The 19,890-nt window shown below is 48.6% G+C and overlaps 2 protein-coding genes across 6 annotated transcripts in view; both read right to left on the bottom strand.

The window, feature by feature from the left end:
• The window catches only part of CAMKK2 (calcium/calmodulin dependent protein kinase kinase 2), a 44,071-nt gene extending 39,772 nt beyond the window's left edge, over positions 1-4,299 (bottom strand). For 3 of the 4 annotated variants that reach the window (XM_053927652.1, XM_053927651.1, XM_053927653.1), the window contains exon 1: positions 4,129-4,259. The gene's annotated coding sequence lies outside the window, so the exon portion shown is untranslated. Of the gene's footprint in view, positions 1-4,128 lie in introns of all 4 variants that reach the window. The other variant, XM_053927654.2, reaches the window with a different exon arrangement.
• A 5,580-nt stretch (positions 4,300-9,879) lies between these two features.
• Positions 9,880-19,890, bottom strand: part of ANAPC5 (anaphase promoting complex subunit 5) — a 30,542-nt gene continuing 20,531 nt past the window's right edge. Inside the window, exons 12-17 of one of the 2 annotated variants that reach the window (XM_024566975.3) lie at positions 17,946-18,020; positions 15,967-16,088; positions 15,433-15,540; positions 15,208-15,355; positions 10,835-10,997; positions 9,880-10,200 (exon numbers count right to left, since the gene is read on the bottom strand). In XM_024566975.3, the coding sequence (XP_024422743.2) occupies positions 9,989-10,200; positions 10,835-10,997; positions 15,208-15,355; positions 15,433-15,540; positions 15,967-16,088; positions 17,946-18,020 (828 nt within the window). In that variant the 3' untranslated portion in view covers positions 9,880-9,988. The remainder of the gene's footprint in view (positions 10,201-10,834; positions 10,998-15,207; positions 15,356-15,432; positions 15,541-15,966; positions 16,089-17,945; positions 18,021-19,890) is intronic. The other variant, XR_006656419.2, reaches the window with a different exon arrangement.

Here is a 19,890-nt window from a genome sequence, read left to right as displayed (position 1 = left end):
AAAAAAAATCAGCAGCAATACTACAGACACAGTTGAAACCAAAAACATTGGCTAAAATCATTCCTTCCCCATTTTGGTCACTAACATCACCCAGCAGGGAATGCTGGAGCAGGGGGTGGGTCTTCCCTCCCAAGTCTCACCGCATTGGCCTCCTTCCTCCTCTCACACTCCGCCCCCTCCCGTTTTGTTGAAGAAGGCATCCAATCAGGGAAGACGGAAAAAATACTCATTCAAACTCTTGTTTTTTCAGAGAGCAAAACCATTCAGAAATTATTTCCACGCACAACCTCCTGGAGGTGGTGGCATCCACTCTGAGAAAAGGGAGGCAGCTAGGGGACACTCGAGAGCCTGTCAAGAAACTACACAGATCCAAGGGGCCCTGGGCCTTGATTTTCTCATCCATAAAATGGAGCCACCGAGGCCCCCATGTGGGTGGCTGCAGAGTGGGTCTTCTGTATGAACGTGCCCAGCTCACAGTCCAGGCTCTGAAAAGACCCCACCTGTCAAATGGGAGGGGCTGGCCTTTTCTGGGCTTCCTGCCAGCTCGTTTTTTCAGGAAGCTCAGTCACTTGAGTGGGCATCGGGAGAGACTGAGGTGACTCCACACCTGGCCACAGGGTGAAGAAGGCATGATCTACCTCGTGAAACTTCCTTTACTTCGTGTATTGAAAATACACCTGGAAAAGTGTTACAAAATATACACCCGTGAAATCACACAGGGACCTAACAATTAACAAATCATGGTGACTGGAAAGCATGGACCTAAATGAAATCAAAACTCCCCGAAAACGACACTTGCGGAACCCCTGGGCATTGCCCCGGGGGACAGTGGGCTGCAAAGGACATGAGGATTCCTGGGGAGGAGTAGGTGGTCCTGAAAACCTCACTCCAGGAAGCTGGTCCCAGCTGATTTCAGAGAATCTTTTCTTCCATCACCCTCGCCCTGCAAACGGAGTGGCAAAACAATGTCCTGCCCTGGCCAGGTGGCTCCGGCGGTGAGAGCATCATTCTGATCTATCCAAGTTGCAGGTTTGGTCCCCTGTCAGGACACACACAGGGATCCACCGCTGAAACCCATAAATTCGCAGAACAACAAATCCCCCCTCTCTCTCACATCAGTAAATTTTTTAAATAATGACTTATGCCCAGAGGTTTATTAATTGTGGGGCTGCAGAAGCAAAGGAATAAAGAGGCCTTAAGAAGCCCTTATGGTAGAAACAACCAAAGTGTCCAGCAACAGATGAATGGATAAGCAAAACACACAGAGAAGCCAGACACAAAAGGTCCCATGTCGCTAACAGGTCAGTAGGGTACACCGCACAGCCCGAAAGGAGAAAACTCCACTCCACAGGGAATTTTCACAGAAGCGCCAGCAACGTGGAACCAGGCTCTCCAGCCCAGTCCAGAGAGAGGAGCTATTAGGAAAGCAAAACATCTGTGAAAAACGGCAATACAAGGAAGGCCCTCTGACCCAAAGGAAAATCTTAAATAGCATTTGCCCCAAACCTCTAGGATAGGGAAAGGAAATGGGAACCATCTGCTACCGCAGCCACAAGAAGGTGGCGTGCCAGGGAGACGGTCCCAGTGACCCTGAACATGTTACTGCCCTTGTCTGAGCCCTTCCATCAAATGAATTCATGGCAGAATAAGGGAGACTCTGTGGTCTGCATTAAAATCTGAGCTGGTGTGGCTCAGTGGGCTGCCCAGTGCCCCACAAAGCGAAAGGTGGCCAGTTCGATTCCTGGTCAGGGCACATGCCTGGGTTGTGGGTTTGGTCCCCAGTCAGGGTGTGCATGAGACAACCAATTGATGTTTCTCTCCCTCTCTTTCTCCCTCCCTTCCCTTCTCTCTAAAAATAAATACATAGACAAAATTTGAGCCCAAATGCCTTGAAAATAAGGCTTGACCTACCCCACCTGGCCCAATCCTTCCTCCTGGGAGAGAGGCCTCCCCCCCACCAGCCCATCTTGGAACTGGACTGAAGTTCTCCACAAGACTGCAGGAAGTTTCCCCTGCCAGGTCACCCGTCCTATCTCCCTCCCCTCCTCCTCCCATCCAAACTCCACTTTTTAACCCACCCTTCCAGGCTCAGCACAAATAACACCTCCTTCAGGGAGCCCCCTTGCTCTCTGCTCCCTTCATTCCCACAGCACTTATTTCTCCTGGTGTGTCTCAGCAAGGCCACTCCTGGCATCGAGGGCCGGGCAGGCCTTCACCACGTCTGCCGAAGCCCTGGCCTGCTTGCAGGACATCTGGCATCCCTGGCTCCTGCCCACCCAAAGCCAGGAGAACTCAGCATCATTCTGACAACCAGAGTCGCCCCCACACTTTTCCAAACCCTCCCCAGGAGGTGGGGCCGCCCCTGATGAGAGCTACTGCATAGTTATCAGTAAATATATTTGGCTACCAGACCATCAACAACCCCAGAGCAAAGACAAGCCTCAGCTGACGGGCATCACCCACGTCTGCTTGCATCTGTGTGCTCCAGGTTTAGTAAACAAATCTGGACTCAAGAGGCTGCGGCTGGGGGTTGGGGGGACTGCACGGGTCCCTGCTCTGGAACAAGTGGCAATGTGCAAAGGCTCGAGGACCTGACACACCTGGGTTGGCTGTGTGACCCTGGGCAAGTTATTTCACCTCTCTGAGCCCATCCATAAATGGAGCCAACTTCTAGCAACACTGCAGGATTATTTCAAGCCTCGATCTCCTCCTCCGGAGAATGGGGATAAACATCACAGCCTCGTAGGCTATGCTCAGGCATTAAATGGGATAATGCATGCAACCCACAGCATAGTGGGTTTTGTTTTAAAAAAACAAAAACTCTCACTACAAATGGCTGCTTCCTACCTAGGAAGGGTTTGGGAGCAGCAATCTAAAGGGAGGGTCCAGGCTCACCAAGAAGCTACATTTGCATAGCATGTGTATGCATCGCTTGTTCTTCGACTGCGTGTTTTCGTGGGAGGAGGGGTCTCACTCCCCCGAAGCCCTCCTCTTCCTGCGGCCCCTGCCTCCCCCCAGGAACAAGGATGCCTATGGGGACAAAGAGCCAGGAGAGGGGCGCAGTAAACGACTGCACAGCTCCAGGGCACGTGAAGTTTCCGTCCCTGGGGCGGAGGGGACTACAGGGCTGAGGAAGGCAAAAGTTGCCTCTAAGCAGGTGGCCCCTGCACGTCCCACCCCGAGACCAGCACGCCCCCCTCCTGCACTGAGTTTCCGGCCCCCCCCCAACGCCATCCCCCTGCCCCAACCTTCTGGGGGGAAGGGTTCGGAGGGGCTGAGGTGCACCGTCTTCGGCGCCCAGAGAGCCGCCAGGATGGCTGGCGGAGCTGTGAAAACACCCTACTTCCCAAACTGGGCAGTGAGTGCAGGGGGTGGGGTGCCAGAAAAAGCTCAAGGCGGGAGCGGGAGGCACCCCAGGCACCAAGACCCGATGCTGAGTGGGGCCGGGCCCAGCATCCCCGCGTCCCAAAGGCACCTCTCTGCAGGCACAGCGAGCCTGCTGCAGCCCCGGGGTGAATTTAGGTCAGGAGGACCGAGCCTGTGAGGTTCTGGCGGAGAGACTAGGGGTCTGGGGGCGGCGGAGGCCAGTGGCCGACTGAGGAGAGGCAACGGTCCCCGGCCCCACAGGGGCTGGCCTAGGGTCCTGCCGCCTGGTGTCCAACCTCCCAGGGCCTGGGTTTGCCCCCAAGACCAGCGGGCTGCGGGGGTGGGGTGCTCCAAGTCCGTGGGCCCTCTCCTCCCCTGTACGCTCCAGCTCCCCCCACCTGTCACACGCGAGGGGGGGTGGGCCTAGGCCGCCTCCCAAATCCTGGGCTGCCCCGGCCCCTGGTGACCTCGGTTCCAAACTCCGGGACCGCCCCTGCCACCCGGGGCCGGGCGCGGTCCCGCCGAGAGGCCACCCCAGGCCCCGGCACTCAAGAGGATGCGGAGGAAGGGGCGCCAGGGACCTCGCCCCCACGTGGCGGGGCGCGGGGCGGCGCACGTGGGGTCCCCTTGGGGAGGGAGCCCAGACCGGCCTCAGGGCTTTGTCTGCAAACGCGGCAGTGGTTCCCCCTCCGGGAGAGGCGGAAGGCGCCGGGGGTGCAGTGGCTGCGTCCCCAGCCCGCGACCCGGCTCCCGCCAGCTCACCTGGGCTCCGCGCCGCCGCCTCCCGCGCTCTGTGCCCCCGGCTCGGCTCCGCTCCGCTCGGCCCCGGCGGGCGCGCGGGGGGCGGGGGCCGGAGGTGCCGCCCGGGTCCCGGCTCGGGCGCGACGCCGCCGCGGGCTGCGCAGGGATTGGCCGCGGCCGCTGAAACCCGGGCGCACAGCCGGCCCCGCCCGCGTCCGCCGCGCGTCGCTCGGCGCGTCCCCGCCGCTTGGCCGGGCGCCGGGGAGGGCGGGGAGGCGGGAGCCCGCGGAGGCGAAAGTAACGGCGAGGCGGAGAGAAAGGAGAAGAAAGGGGGGAGGCGGCGCAGGGGGTGCGGCCCGGCCGGGGGGGGTGGGAGGAGGCCGCGGACCTGCGGGGAGCGGGGAGCGGAGAGCGCCGCCTGGGGCACGGGCGCCGGGGCTGCGCGGCAACTTCGCCCCCGCCCACCGCGCGCACCTGCCCGGGTTCTCCCCGCGGCGGCCGCGGCACCCTTCGGCGGGCTGGCTTGGCTTTGTTCAGCCAAACAGGGGAAAGGGGAGGGGAGGGCGGCGGCTGAGTCCCGGGAAGTTCCCCGAGGCTACGGGACACCCATTCGGGGGAGCCCCGGTCCGCACCCCCCCTGGCCACTGCCCAGGGCCCGCCCTCAATGCTGAGGGACCGGGTACCTTCCCCACCCCAATTCTGCACGGATGTACCAAACTCAACGATGCCCAGTGAAGTCTGGCTTTTCCCGAAAACTACTCAGATGCTTTGCGTGGAAAACATCATAGGCTTGGCAAACAAGCTACCTTCTCGGCGCCCTACTCGGCTGGAGCCTTACGTGCGTGTTTAGTGCCCCAGCCGGGTATCAGCGCCGCGGGGGGAGAGGAGAGAAGCCCTCGAAGGCTGCCAGGCCTGCCCGCCTGGAACCAAGAGTTCCCGGGTGGCTCACGGAGTCTGCCAAGCAGCCAAAAGGTCAATCAAGAACTGAGAAGGGAGTCAAGAGCCAGATTAATGAAAGGTTCCAAGTCCTCTTGTCGGCCGAGTGGCTCTCCAGCCCGCTGCTGTTCAGCGCCCCCGGTGCTTCCAGGCGGCTGGGGCGCTCTCGCACCGCCCAGAGCGCCGCGGCGCGACCACCAGCGCTCCCGACTTGCCTTGCCCCGAACGGTAGAGACCTGGGAGCCACCGGGGCGCTGGATCAGTGAAGCGTGTTCTAGTCAGTTGACGAACGTCATCAGCTTGCATGCCTTTTACTTATAAATGGATTTGAAGCTGATGGTCAGATGTTAACTGTCAATTCTGAAGGGTGGATTTTTCTAATGGTGCTGTGTTTTTCTATTTTCTTCCCCCTCAAAAGGTATTCGGATTGATAGAGAACATGCCTGAACGGTTTTGTGACAGGGTCAGCAAACTTTTTCTGCAAAGGGCCAGAGAGCCAATATTTCAGGCTTTTGCAGACCATCCAGTGTTGGTTGGCAACGACCGTGCAGCCACAGCCAAAAGTAAATGCGTGGACGTGGCTGTGTCCCAATAAAACTTTATTTACAACACCGAAAGTTGATATGCACATAATTTTCAAATCACAGAATGTTATTGTTTTCATGTTTCTTCAACCAGTTAAGATGTATAAACCATTCTGAGCTAACAGGCCTTATAAAAACAGGTGACATGCCAGATTTGGCCAGCAGACAAGAGTTTGGCAAGCACTGCTTTTCTTCAGAAGCCAAAATAGATACTGGTTGATGTCTTCTCCTGTTACATGTTAAGATACACAATTCTATACGTTCACATCATGATACTGAATTGCCTGTGTTTTCTTAGAACTCTAGCTAACAGTCAGAAATTTAGATCGGTGTACACACAGCTGTGTGAAGTTAAAAGCCAATTTTGTGAGAAAGAGTCCGTTCAGATCTAATCGCTAGCCCCAGATCCACTTCTTTCTGGAAGCATTTCCTGAAATGCTGTGACCCAGGGCCTCCTTGTTTCCTCTCTGATCTATAGCAAGGACTGTCCCTACTATTTCTTTGACGCTCTGCCACCCTGTCTTCCTTATTCTTTTCACGCATGCGTTCTGACTTGCCAAGGGAGCTATAAATTCCTGGAGTATAGAGAGGTACTACAGCTGATTCATTTGTTTACCTTCAGCTCTGTGGTTGAAAGCAGTGACTGTGGAATCAGGGAGACCTAGTTCAAATCCCAGCTTTGAGAGTTCTCAGCTCTGTGGCCTTGGACAAGAACTTTGGTTTCATCAGCTGTCAAACAGGGATAATAAACCCACCTCTCAGGCTGGTCTTGGGGTTTCAATACCATTGTTTATGTGTGTTGAGATAATAATAGCTCAGTGCCTGGCATATAAGTGCTCAAAGGTGTTAACTATTATTGTACTTGGCACAGAGCTAAAAACGCCATCAATCATTGCCTTTCTTATTAAGGTGAATTAAAACAAAGCAGAGGACTTCACGATGGGCCTTCATTGACGTCCAGCCCCTCTTGTGATAGAAATCACTCCACTCAAACCATTTTGTTCTCAGCGACATGAAAAACAAGAATTGGCCTTGCTTTCTGAGTTTCCTCCTCCAAGAACACCAGAAAAACCTATTTCTAGGCAAACAGATCTTGTTGTCTTGACAACAGGGACTGCCAAGAAAACCTGTCAACAAAGCATCTGAATCTTCTCTTTAAGAAAACGTGTTCAGCCCTGGCTGGGTAGCTCAGTTGGTTAGAGCATCATCCCAATACACCAAGATTGTGGGTTCAATCCTTGGTCAGGGCAAAAATAAGAAATCAACCAATGAGTGTATAGATAAGTAGAACAACAAATTGATGGTTCTCTCACTCTCCAAATCAGTCAATAAAATTTTTAAGAAAAGCGAGACTTTAAAATGATCTTACCTATGAGGACAGCATCCTAAGCCCCTGCCAAAGCTTCATCGTCTCCGTCCTGAACGGTTCTGTGTTCTGCTCAGGTTGTTCATTAGAAGGTTCCACCTCCCATACCTTGAACTTCCGGGTACAGACATCGGATTAATCATGCCATTATTCACTGAATTCTTTCCCAGCCAACCAGACAGTAGGAAAATGCTGACAAGAAAGAAAGAAAGAAAACAAAAGACCCTGAGAAGTTTGCATTCAATAGGCAGTGGAGTTAACATGTTTGTCTGCCCCAAACAGAAACAACAGTAGGAAAGGGGAAAGCAGCAGGGGCATGGATGAAGTTCTTCGTTTGTCTTAGACGTACTGTGAGGAGGAACAAAATCAGCATAACCACCCAAAGCATCAGGACAAAACTGAAGACACCCTGAACCAGTAGAAATGTTCAACACATGCAGGGGAGCACAGAGGTGAAAGAAGAGCGGAGGTGGAGGGGCCTGTCACACAGGCCCTGAATCCTCACTGGCTCCTGACTGATTCTCCCTGGAGAGGGAGCGGAGGCAGGCCAGCTCTCTGGGGCCCGGGCTGTCGCTTGTAAAATGGTATTTGGCTTCACATGACAGATGGTGCCTGTAGCACGATGTCTGGCCTACACTGGGCGCTAAAGAAATGACAACTGGTATTATCTATTATGTGTTCAACACACTGAAACAGATTATTCACAACATCAGCGTAGCACTTTTCAAAGCTCTGGGACAGGCCCCTGCAGGGTTATGCTCCCAGTAGGTTGGGTTCCCAGCTCTATTACCTACGAGCTGTGTGAGCTTGAGGGAGGTCTCTACACCTGTTTAATGGGGTCAATACGATTGCTTACCTCAATCAGGATTATAGTGAAGGTTAAATATGTTAACTTACATACCTTACAATAGGGCACTGTCAGTGTTCAGCTATTTGCTCCCACCCGCCCCAGGGCTGCAAAGGCTCAACACCAAGCCTGCTGGGTAGAATTCCTGCCGTGCCGAGCCCCCTTCTCTTCCCCTCTGAGGATACATCCTAAGATTTCTGTTGTAGACCTGAATGCCCACTGGCTCTGTAGCTGCAATTCCCTCCTCACCAGATCCTCACCCCATTTGGCCAAATCACCGGTTTTTATACTCCCCACTATCCCAGTCTGACTCTGCCTCCTCCCACCAAATGCTCCACCAGGAAGAAGCCAGTTAGCTGGAACCCAGACAGGTCTGTTTGGGGATCACTGATGTTTCCAACTTCCCACTTAACCCAGGACTCCTCCCTGGAGGAGGTGGGCCAAGACAACAGCTCTAAGTCGCAGGTGACAGGGAGCCATGGCGTCTTTACACTAGCATTGGATCCAGCAGTCAGGGTGAACGCGTGAGCTGGCTCCACAGGTGTGCGGCCACGGAAGGGCCCCCTATCTGGTTTAGGGCTCTGCGTACTACAGGCCTTGATTTTTACTTTGCGCTGGGCCCCCCAAATTATGTAGCCAGGCTTGGTCAAGTTTTGTAACATTTGGTTTTTAATGTTGATACCTGAGGGGTTAGCGAAACAACCTTGCCCCGTCTCTTGAAACTTCTTACACTGAGGCAGAGTGACTGATATCCCTTCTTAGATTGGGAGGATCTTAGTTAAAACATATTGACTAAAAATGACATCCAATGAATGTATTTAGAAGAATAAAAAGACACATATAGTTACAGTAACTTCCTGGGGGGGAGAATTACTTTTTACTATACAGCCCTTAAGAATACCTAATTTTTGCCCTGATTGGTGTGGCTCAGTGGGTTGGGCGTCATCCTGTAAAGTGAAAGGTCACCGGTTCAATTCCTGATCAGGGCAGATGCCTGGGTTGCATTGTGGAATCAATGTTTCTCTCCCTCTTGCTCCCTCCCTTCCCCTCCCTCTAAAAGTAAATATTTTTAAAAAGAGTATTTAATTTTTACCCTCTATGTACATAACCTTTTAAATAAATTTAAGGGAAAATTTGTACCATCAACACACACTGGCGTCTCTATCTCTGCGTTGACATTTCCTGTTTCCAGAGCAGCTGTCTCTGGCCAGCACACACATGCTAATGAGTGGGAGTTGTTTTACGTGGCTTCACAGAGCTTTGGAGATAAATTATTTCCCATCAGGTTTAAATTTAACAGAGAGCGCACCAATGACAGAAGCTGCGAACTTTGGTTGGTGTCTTGTTGCTGTTGAAACCCTGGGCTTTTTCTGGGAACACTCAAGGGGAACACGTCCAGGAACAGACAAAGCAACCACCGGCCGCTGATGAACTGTGGGGTCGCACTGTGTGCTGGAGGGGTGGCAACTACGCACCTCCGAGCCTCAGAGGCTTCCTTAATTTACAGTCTCCTTATTCATGATGAATTCCGTCCGACACTTAAGTTATCATCATCCCTTATGTACAGAGTTACAGAAAAACATATACCCATGCAGAAGATATAAGAAAGCCAACACCCGGAAAGTGAATGAACTATGCTTGTCATTGGTCCAAAAACCGTAAACACATCATTTCCTTTCTAGCTCCAGTCAGGGGCCAATGTGTATTCACGAGCAGGCGCGGGCCACTACCAGCACCCTGCAGCCCTACAAAGCAAGGCAGCTTCAGAAGGAAGTTCAAGCCACAGAAACACCTGCGCTGACCCGCTGGCGAGATCCACCGACACCCGGAAGGGGTCCTGCCTGAGCACAGGGGTAAACGGATTTGCATAATGGTGGGGAGTGTGCAGTTTCTAATAAGATATGGGCAATTTTCTTCAGAACGAACACAATCTTTAACACCCTAAGAGCTGGTTATTAACAAAAAGTTGGTGTCTTTGCTATCAGAAGGAAAAGGGAGAACAAATACGTGTATTTTAGCAGCAAAATCAGACAAACGAGTCCGAATGCAGTTTATTGACTAAACAGACATCAAAAAGAGCATTTATGTGGAGGGAGGGAATGTAAACAAGTCCAAAATCTCATACGCGGCCCAGCAGGGACACTCTCGCTAGAGGTGGTTTATCAAGGGCACCCCGAGGGAGGGCAGCTCCTGATGCAGCTGCCGGAAGAGCATGGCACATCGGTTCCTCTCCTGGGTCTTCCCCAGGGCGTGGTAGAGTCTGGCCTGGAAGTACACGACGTCTCTGATTCGCTCTTTGCAGTCAACCTTCGCAAAATAGTTCTTGGCTTCACTGAGGTTCTCAATGGCGGCCTCCAGAGCTGACGGAAAGGGGGGAATATCGCACATGCTAACTCAACACTTCGCATATCGTTTCCAACACTTAACATCTACTTTTACGGAGTTAACATGTACCAGACACTTTCTTATAACTTTAACTTACATTTTGTGTTTATTAGCTCTTGAACAGGTTTTAAAATTTATTTTTTAATCTTTCAACTAGGATTTACGTTCAGTGTTTTCCGTATTGGTTTCGGGTGCACAGTGTAGTGATTACACAGTCATGTACCTCACGGAGTGCCCCCCGATCCTTCCAGCACCCACCTGGCACCACACAGAGCGGGCGCAGTACTACTGACGACCTTCCCTGTGCTGCCCAGGCACTTTTAGCCCCAGCTCTGTCCGGGGGAAAAAGACACTAGAGTAAGACAGAAGGTCTTTAGTGTTGGCTTCCAGCCCGGTGCCTGATTCTCTGGGGTGAATAAACATTCGTTTGCCTTCAGCTTCCATGACAAACACGCACACGAAAGCACTTTAAATCCTCCATGAAACGTTAACATACAATTGTGAGCACTAAGAACTTAAACACTGCCCCCAGTTGTTCTTCTTCTGGGTCCTCCATTTTAGAAGCTCTCTGCAATAGGGTTGCTTAGCGATCTTTCTATGGTTTCCTACCTTCAGCTTTCTTTGGTGGCTCATAGGAAGCCGCTGAAGCCACCTGGCACTTGGCCACCAAGAACATGGCCCGGCCTTTATCCAGGACAGCTCCGTCGGCCAGGATGGGCTCGATGGCCATGTGGAGAAGACTCAAGGCCTGTTCTGGGATTCCAAGGATGAGCTGAAAAAGAAACACCGCGCCACCGTGCACACCCCGCACACTGCCCGCCACAGGGGCCCCCTCTGGCTCTCCTCTCCGGGAGGCCATGTCCGTGTCCAGCTCACCCTCTCCCCGACGGGCACCACACACACGTGCGCTACGCTCTTAGAAAATACACAGCGTGAGAGTCTGATCTCAGACTCCGACTGAAACAGGAGGGAGTAGTGTTCACACTGTGATAGTTTCGTCTTTGCAAAAAGATTCGGCACCAAAACCCTTTAGACTGGTGACTCTGAAGGGTTGGAACACCTGCCTAAGAATCACTGGAGGAAGAGGAGCCACCAAGAAAATATCTCAAAAGCATACAGTCAAAAGAAACAACAGGAAATTCAAATGGTATACTAGAAAACATATGCCTAACACCAAAAGAGCATTAATGCCAGAACTGAGGAACGAAAAAGGTGTAAGACATATAGAAAATATAGCAAAGGAGAATAAGTCCTTTCTTATCCACAATTAAATAAATGGAAAAGACAGAGATTGGCAGAGAAAAGGCAGAGTCGATCAAAAAGAATGATCTAACTATATGCTATCTACAAGAAACTCACTTTAGACTAAAAGACACAAATAGGCCCTGGCTGCTGTGGCTCAGTGGACTGAACAAGGGATGCGAACCAAAGGGTTGCTGGTTCAATTCCCAGTCAGGGCACATGCCTGGGTTGCGGGCCAGGTCCCCATTGGGGGCCACATGAGAGGCAACCACACATTGATGTTTCTCTCCCTCTCTTTCTACCTCCCTTCCCCCCCCTCTCTAAAAATAAATAAATAAAATCTTTAAAAAAAAAAAGACAAATAGGCTGAAAGTAAAGGACAGAAAAAGATATTCCACTCAAACAGTAACTAGAGGTGGGGTGACTATACTAATATCAGACAAAATAGACCTGAAGTGAAAACCTATTACAGTAGACAAGGACATTATATACTGATAAAAGGGTCGATGCACCAAGAAGATACAAATATAAGCAGAACCCCATACACACCAAACAGAACCCCAAAATATATTAAGCAAAAACTGACAGAACGGGACAGAGAAACAGAGCGTTCAACAATTACAGTCCACTGCTCTACTCTCAATAATGGACAGACTGACTAGACAGAAGGCCAGCGAGGAAAGGAAAGACTGAGCAACACTGTAAACCAAGGAGTCGTAACGGTCGCCTCCAGAGCACCCCCAACAGTACACTGGGACATCTTCCAGGATGGGCCATGCGTGAGGCCACAAGATAGTAATACGTTTAAAAAGACTGATACCACATAGCATCTTCTCTGACCACAGGGAATGAAATTAGAAATCAGAAATTAGAAAACAGAAGGGAATCCAGAAACTTCACAAATATATGGAAAGTAAACAACATACCCTTACAGAACCAATGGGCCAAAGAGACCAAGAGAGAAGTTAGAAAACACTTGGAGATGAACAAATACACCAGGATGCAGTGAGGAAGATGTAAAGCTGCAAAGGCGTACATTGAAAAAGAAATTAAGAAAGAAAGAAGATCTCAAATCAACAAGCCAAACTTCTGCCTTAAGAAACTAGAAAAAGGACTGTGGGTGGTGACCACATGGGACAACACGCAGCCCTGACTCAGTGGGTTGGGCGTCGTCCCCGCAAAGTGACAGGTTGCTGGTTCTATTCCAGTTAGGGCGCATGCCTGGGTTGTGGGCATATCATCTGTATATTGTCTTTTTTTTAAAGAAAGATTTTATTTATTTATTTATTTTTAGAGAAAGGGGAAGGGAAAGAGAAAGGGAGGGAGCGAAATATCAATGTGTGGATGCCTCTTGTGTGCCCCCTCAAAGGGGACCTGGCCTGCAATCCAGGCATGTGCCCTGACCAGGAATCGAACCGGTGACCTTTTGGTTTGCAGGCTGGTGCTCAATCCACTGAGCCACACCAGCCAGAGCTATTTATTTACTTTTAAAGAGAGGGGAAGGGAGGAAGAAACAGAGAGAAACATGGATGAACAAGAGAGATACATCAATCAGCTGCCTCTCCCACACCACCCCCCAACCAGAGACCAAACCCACAACCTAGGCATGTTCCCTGACTGGGAATTGAACCTGTGACCTTTCAGGAACACTAGCTTCACCAGGCTGCGCATACTTAGTAAGGGGGACTCGCCTCTTCATTGAGGACACTGGAATCATAATTAATGATTGATTGGCCCAGGGTTATGCTTGATTTAACTAGGGGGTGAAGAGAGTAAAGACAGGAGGAAGTCATATGTTCATTGAAAGGTTGGGGAATGAAAAATTTCTTATGTTTGCTTTCTGTCATACACAGGGAGGAGTCAGCCTGTCAGCAAGCATCCTGGGAGGACACTCAACCAACTGAGCCATGCCAGCCAGGGCTCTACTAAACAGTTGCAAATTAGCACCAATCTATCTCAAACACTTCAAAAAATAGAAGAGGCCAGTATTTGTGAGGTCATTATTACCCTAGTACCAAAGCAAAACAAAGCTATCACAAGAAAACAAAACTACCATCTCTTGTGATTATAAGAGAAAAAATCCTCAACAAATACTAGCAAACCCAATCCAGCAGCACATTAAAAGAACTGTACATTGTGACCAACTGGGATTTACCCCAGGAATGTAGCAGTAGTTCAATATAAAAAAACAATCAAGTTAAACTGAATTATCACATGTTAGCAATTCTACTCTCAAATATACCCAAGAGAAATGAAACCAGATATCCACACAAAAACTTGTACATGCATGTTAAGAACAGCTATTCATAGTAGCCAAAAGGTGGACACAACCCAACTGTCCATGAATTGATGAATAAATAAATGAAACATGTATTCACCCAATGGAATATGACTCTGCTGCTAAAAGCAATGTAGTATATGCTACAACATGAATGAACCCTGAAAACATCACAGTAAGTGAAGGAGCTGGACACAGAAGGCCAGATATTGTATGATTCCATTATATGAAACATACAGAATAGGGCCCCGGCTGGTGTAGCTCAGTGGATGGAGCACGGTCCTGCAAACCAAAGAGTCACCAGTTCAATTCCCAGTCAGGGCACATGCCTGGGTTGTGGGCCAGGTCCTCAGTAGGGGGCGCATGAGAAGCAACCACACATTGATGTTTCTCTCCCTCTCTTTCTCCTATCATTTCTCCTCTCTCTAAAAATAAATCAATAGAATCTTAAAAAAAAAAAAAAAGAAACATACAGAATAGGCAAATTGTAGAGACAGAAAGTAAATCAGTGGTTGACAGGGACTTCCAGGGAGGGGAGGGGATGGGAGTGACTATTTAATGGGAATGGGGTTTCCTTTTGGTGCAATGAAAATATTCTGGAATTAGATAGGGCAATTGTTCAAAACACTGTAGATATTCTAAAATATTCCCTATAGAGATTAGCACACACCTATATATATAGATATAATATAGATATTCACTCAATTGTATACTTTAAAATGGTTAAAATGGTAAATTTTATGTTATGTGAATTTAACCTTAATTAAGGCACAGAAGATCATCAGGAAGCCCCTAAAGAACACAGACTCCTGGACTCCGTCCCAAGAGCGCTGACTCAATAGGTGCCAGGCAAGGCCAGGTTTTTAAATATTTTTTAAATTTCTCCAATATTTCTGATGCACAATTAGTTTGGGGAACCTCTGCTTACTCAGCAGATTCCTTCAGTGAGTTCAAAATATTCATTCAATAAATATTAAAAGCCTTCTCTATGTAGGTCCTACTAGGTATCGTGGGGTACGGTGGGGAAAAAACAAGAATCCCTTCTCACATTGCCTTTCCATTCCACAAAGGGAGATAGAAAACAAACGTAAAAAAATTTTCATTTCCAAAACCTTTTAATGAACGTATGACGTCCTCATTTCTTCACTCTATGCATCCCCTAGTTAAATCAAGCATAGGTCTGGGCCAGCTAATCATCAATGTGATTCAAGTGTCCTCAGTGAAGAGGCGAGTCCCCCTGACTAAGTGCCGCAGCCTGGCAAGGCCAGTGCCCCTGGGAGGTGTCAACGTGTTCACAACTCCCGACCTCCCTGGAGGGCTCGCCATGGAGACTACATGCCCAGACTTCAATAGTAAGAAATGAAAGCTCATTACTATCCTTTTCAAAACCAAAAAGTAGTGCCAGCCTTGCCAGTTCTTGAGTACAAACATGTGCTGAAAAAAAAAAGAGACATCGGCTTACCTGGGCAAAAGCCAAGTTGAGCACCGTCTCGGAGGCCAGGTACTGTAGCCGGTACTCCTTGGACAGTGCCAGGGCCTGCAGCAGCACGGGCAGCGCCATGGCCGGGGAGGACGACCGCCAGTACAGCTCCGCCACGCACAGCAGGACACTGCCCGCGAAGGGAGACACGGGTGAGGGCTCCCCCCACTGGAACCATCCGGGAGACGCCCGGGGGGCCTCTCTTACCTGATCACCATTTCCGTGTTCCTGGTTTTCTGACAATGAATCAACAATTTCTGTAGAAGCTTGTGTGCCTCTGACATTTGGTTCTGAGCCTGTAGTACAACGGCTTTTCTGACACAAACAAAATAAACCTACGTGGTTATGTGGGTGTTTTGCAAGGTGTCTAAGCATAGTCACTTGCAGGGTTAGAGTCCCTGTTTTCTCAAATAGACTGTAACTGGACCCCCGAAGGGAAGAACTGTGCCTGATATAATACTCTGTTGAGAGAAAGCAAGTACGCGCGTGCGGTATCTGTAGTTCCTGATTTGGTTCGTCCACACGTGAGCAAAATCAGGAACTATAGATATGAGAATGTTGGTGACTATCTCTGGGTGGTATTTACTTATTTTCTCCATTTTGCTTATCTGTAATAAATAAATAATAAATAGAAAACACTTTTTTCCTAAGCTAAAGTCAATACATTAATTCATACACAAAACCAGTAAGAACAAAACCCTTTGAGGACCCACCCAGGGGCTGGGTTTCCAGGCTTCTCACCTGTACACGCCCTCCATGCTGTGGAGGGCTGTGATTCCGGTAACCAGCGAGTCAGCCAGGTGGTACTTGCCGTCGTGCATGGCTCTGTCGAACTGTATTTTTTGATCACATAGCATCCATAACTAATAAGAAAAAATGCAATTAGGGGCAAAATGGCAAGTGTTAATCTCTATTATTCTATTATTCTATTAATGGCAAGTATATATCTCTATTATTCAACAGAGATATACAAGTATTTTGGTTTGCTTAGCAAATATCCTTACAATTCACACACTTTTTTTTTGCTATTTAAAAAATATTTTTAAATATTTCAAGCATGTGAAAAAGCCCTAATAAAATCACCAACACGTGTGTACCAATCATCAACTTTGTGAAATCACAACGTTTCGCTTTATTTGCTTCAGATGCTATTACAGATTATTGAAGCGCTTTACAATCCCATGCCCCCTCTCCTTTTCCAGAGTAAGCACTAGACTTGGTATTTATCACTCCCATGCATGTTCTTATTCTTCCACAACATACATACTTGCCCTTAAACAGTGTATGGTAGACCTTGTACATTTTTTGACCTTGTAGATTTTTAAACTTTGTGTAAATAAATACTATCATACTATATTGCATCCTTTGACAACTTGCTTTTAAGCTCAACATTATTTGGGGGGCCTTACACATGATAATACAAAAAATTATAGTTCATTCCATTTCAACGGTAAACAGTTTTCAACTACATGAACATGTGACAGCCTATCTATTCTTGTGTTGATAGGTGTTTAGGTGCTATCGACTTTTCACTCTTTTGGAAAATGCTGCAATGAACATTTTCATACCCCTCTCCTTGTGTAAGAGTTCACCTCGGGGGTACAGCAAGCGGTGGAAAGGCTGGGCTGTAGGGCACACGCGCTTCCCTTCACAGAGTCCGCATCTGTTCAAACGCGCTGTGCCCGTTTACACCCCCACCCGTAGCCTACAACACCACTCACCACTCCACATTGTCACCGAGAACCGGCGAGAGTACTTCACTTTGGCCAATCTGATGGGTACGAAATATCTCATTATTGCTTTCATTTGTAGTTCCCTGGGCACTAGTCAGGTTGAGTATCTTGTTGCCCAGACATATTATTTCTGTAAGCTACAAATTAAATTGTATCTTTTTTTTTCTGTATACTTTCTTGGTTACAGCTGGAACTGTGACCGAAACTATTTCACCACATCAGCACGACCACAGAACCATCCTTCATCCTCGGGTGCTACCTTCCATCTTTAATTACCACCTTTCCCTCTGGGTGCTCTGAATCCAGATCTCCACAGAGGGCATGTGCAGATGGGTGCTCACACCACATCTAACGACCATGTGAATGACCACCCCAGGGACCACGGGTGGGGAGTCCCAGGCCTCCATCTCATACGGTCTCAAATTCCCTAACCCACTGATGATCAAACTTGGTGAGAGGGGGAGGAGAAAGAGGCCCCTTGTAGTAGTTTTTTTGGCCCCTTTAGAGATAAAAACCAGAGCAGTAAGAAACAGAGGGCCTAGGACTGCGTTATAAAGTCATTCCCTCTGGGTACAACAGCTTCCCAAAAGGTTATCCAATTCTGGGAGGAAAAGATTACAGTCGCCAAGTAAGAGGAAAAAATAACAAAACTGAGACCTAATACTTAATTTACTGAAGGACATTGATGATTTCTTTTCTTCTTCCCATACAGTTAGGGAAATAAGGAATACCAATTTAAAACCATGAAGACGGGAAGAACAAAGTGCCCTGCTTTAAATCTCTTCTCAGAGTTTATTTCCCGGCCTCCTTGAAGAGAGCTCACAGAGTCCCCTAAGTACCTAGGTTGACCTCAGTGCACAGATGTCACAGGAAGGAACCAAGATGTGAGTAACAGAGGGGAGACTCAAAAACATCCCACTTCGATGACAGAATAGTACAAACAGTCTCTGCGGAAATAACTCCGACACCACGCAAAGGGCAGATTACCTGGGCATGCTGACTGTTAGGTGGGAATCTTTCCTTCAGGTGCTTTAGCACTTCCGAAGCTGCAGCAAAACAGCCCTAAACAGAAAGACACAATGTGATGAGCACACCTGTGCTGAAGCCACACCTGCCGCACCACACGCAGGATGCGGACCGGATTCTCCTTTCCGGGGGCAGTGACCTGGAAGACACGAGGCAGAGGCTGTCAAATATCAAACCTATTTTTTAGGTTCTAATATATTTCATGTGTTAAGTTACACATGTGATACATGTTCAATCTAGAAAACAACTTACAAAATATAAAAGACACAGTACTTTTTATCTTACCAAAGAAATCACAATTAATGTTTTGCCACATATATTTCTAGATGTCTTTTCTGAATATAAAAAATAGAAATATTCCAAAAATAGGTAATCACGGTATTTTTGTAAATTGCTTATAACACTGTTTATCAAATGGTAGGCACTCAATAAATATATTTTTAATGAATGAATTTTTCCAGTGTCAACAAATACAAATCTATATCATCATATTTATTAGGTAAATAAATTATAGTATCCCAAAATATGGTAATCTCCTAGTTTGGGATATTTTGGTTTCCAATTTTTTCCATTTTAAAAAATGCTACAATGAGCCCTGGCTGGTGTAGCTCAGAGGATTGAGCACTGACCTGCAAACCTAAAGGTTCAATTTCCAGTCAAGGCACATGCCTGGGCTGCGGGCCAGGTCCCCAGTTGGAGGCATTTGAGAGGCCACTGATCGATGTACCATATTTTGCTGTGTTTGATGATCACATTCCACGGGTGTAATAACGGGTGCAGTGGTCACGTGTGTAATGCACACAAACACGTGGGCGCACGTTATATAGGGCAAAACATGGTCTCTGTCCCATGGGGGTTTCTCTCCCTCTCTTCTCCCTCCCTTCCCCCCTCTCTCTAAAAGTAAGTAAATAAATCTTTAAAAAACGCTGAACTAAACTAAAGAGGTCACTGATTATCTTCTTGGGTGACAGGAAGTGTTCCTAACCCTTCCTGGCTATTGGAACCAAGCCACGACGGGGTCAGCAGGTTTTCCACATGTGCCCGAGACAAAGGGGATTCCAACAGAAGTATTAACGCAGATTCAAAGAGCACGGCTACTTTTCAAGGTCTGACCACCAGGAAAAATCCCAGGACTCCGATGGGCCTTAGAGAAAAGTTTCAAGGCTAAAGAACTGCACCAAGACAAGATTTCTGTAGAGTAGTTTTCCACTCCAGCAGAACAAAAATCGTTTCTACCCTGCACAACTCAAAGAGAACTGAAGAGAAGTTATTCTACTGTTTAAGGTGGGGGTGGGGGTGGGGGTGGGAAAGACAACTTCAAAAAGTCATGGGAACACATTAAATGGGTGAATTGTATGGCATGTGATTCTATCTCAATGAAGTTGTTGGGGGCGGGGAGAAAGGTCACATGAGGCTCACAACAAACACCTACGTGAAGGTCCACTGACTCCTCGGTTAGCAAACGTTCCACTCAAGCATGGCACCAAGAGAGGAAAAGGATGGGGAAGAGGCTCCAGTGCCATTAAGAGGGGAAAAGAAACAAACAAGAAAGCGGTGAACCTGCCACATTCCTGGAGGAAAGCAAACAGCAAGCGCACCTGGCTGCTGCTGTGAAAGCTCGCGCGCTTTCCCAGGCACGGGAGGGAAGCGTCCCGCAAAGGTGCAGAAACCCGCAGCCAGGGCCTATCCACCCGCGTGCAAGGCTCCGTAAGGACAGCAAAATGCTAAACTATGGGGAGGACTTCTGAAAGGGCTGCAAACCCCCCACGGATCTTTAGGCTGCAGATCAGGGAACAGAGTGTTAGGATGCAACCTGACCATAATGGATACTACAAAGACCGGGAAAAACAATACGATCAAGGAAACATACTCACAGCAAGGCTGAGTACAGTCAAGCTGGAGGGTT

This window comes from Desmodus rotundus, chromosome 7, assembly GCF_022682495.2.
Source record: "Desmodus rotundus isolate HL8 chromosome 7, HLdesRot8A.1, whole genome shotgun sequence".
Classification (NCBI taxonomy): Eukaryota; Metazoa; Chordata; class Mammalia; order Chiroptera; family Phyllostomidae; genus Desmodus; species Desmodus rotundus.
The sequence above is the reverse complement of the archived record's forward strand: the minus strand, read 5'-3'. Positions and strand labels throughout refer to the sequence as shown.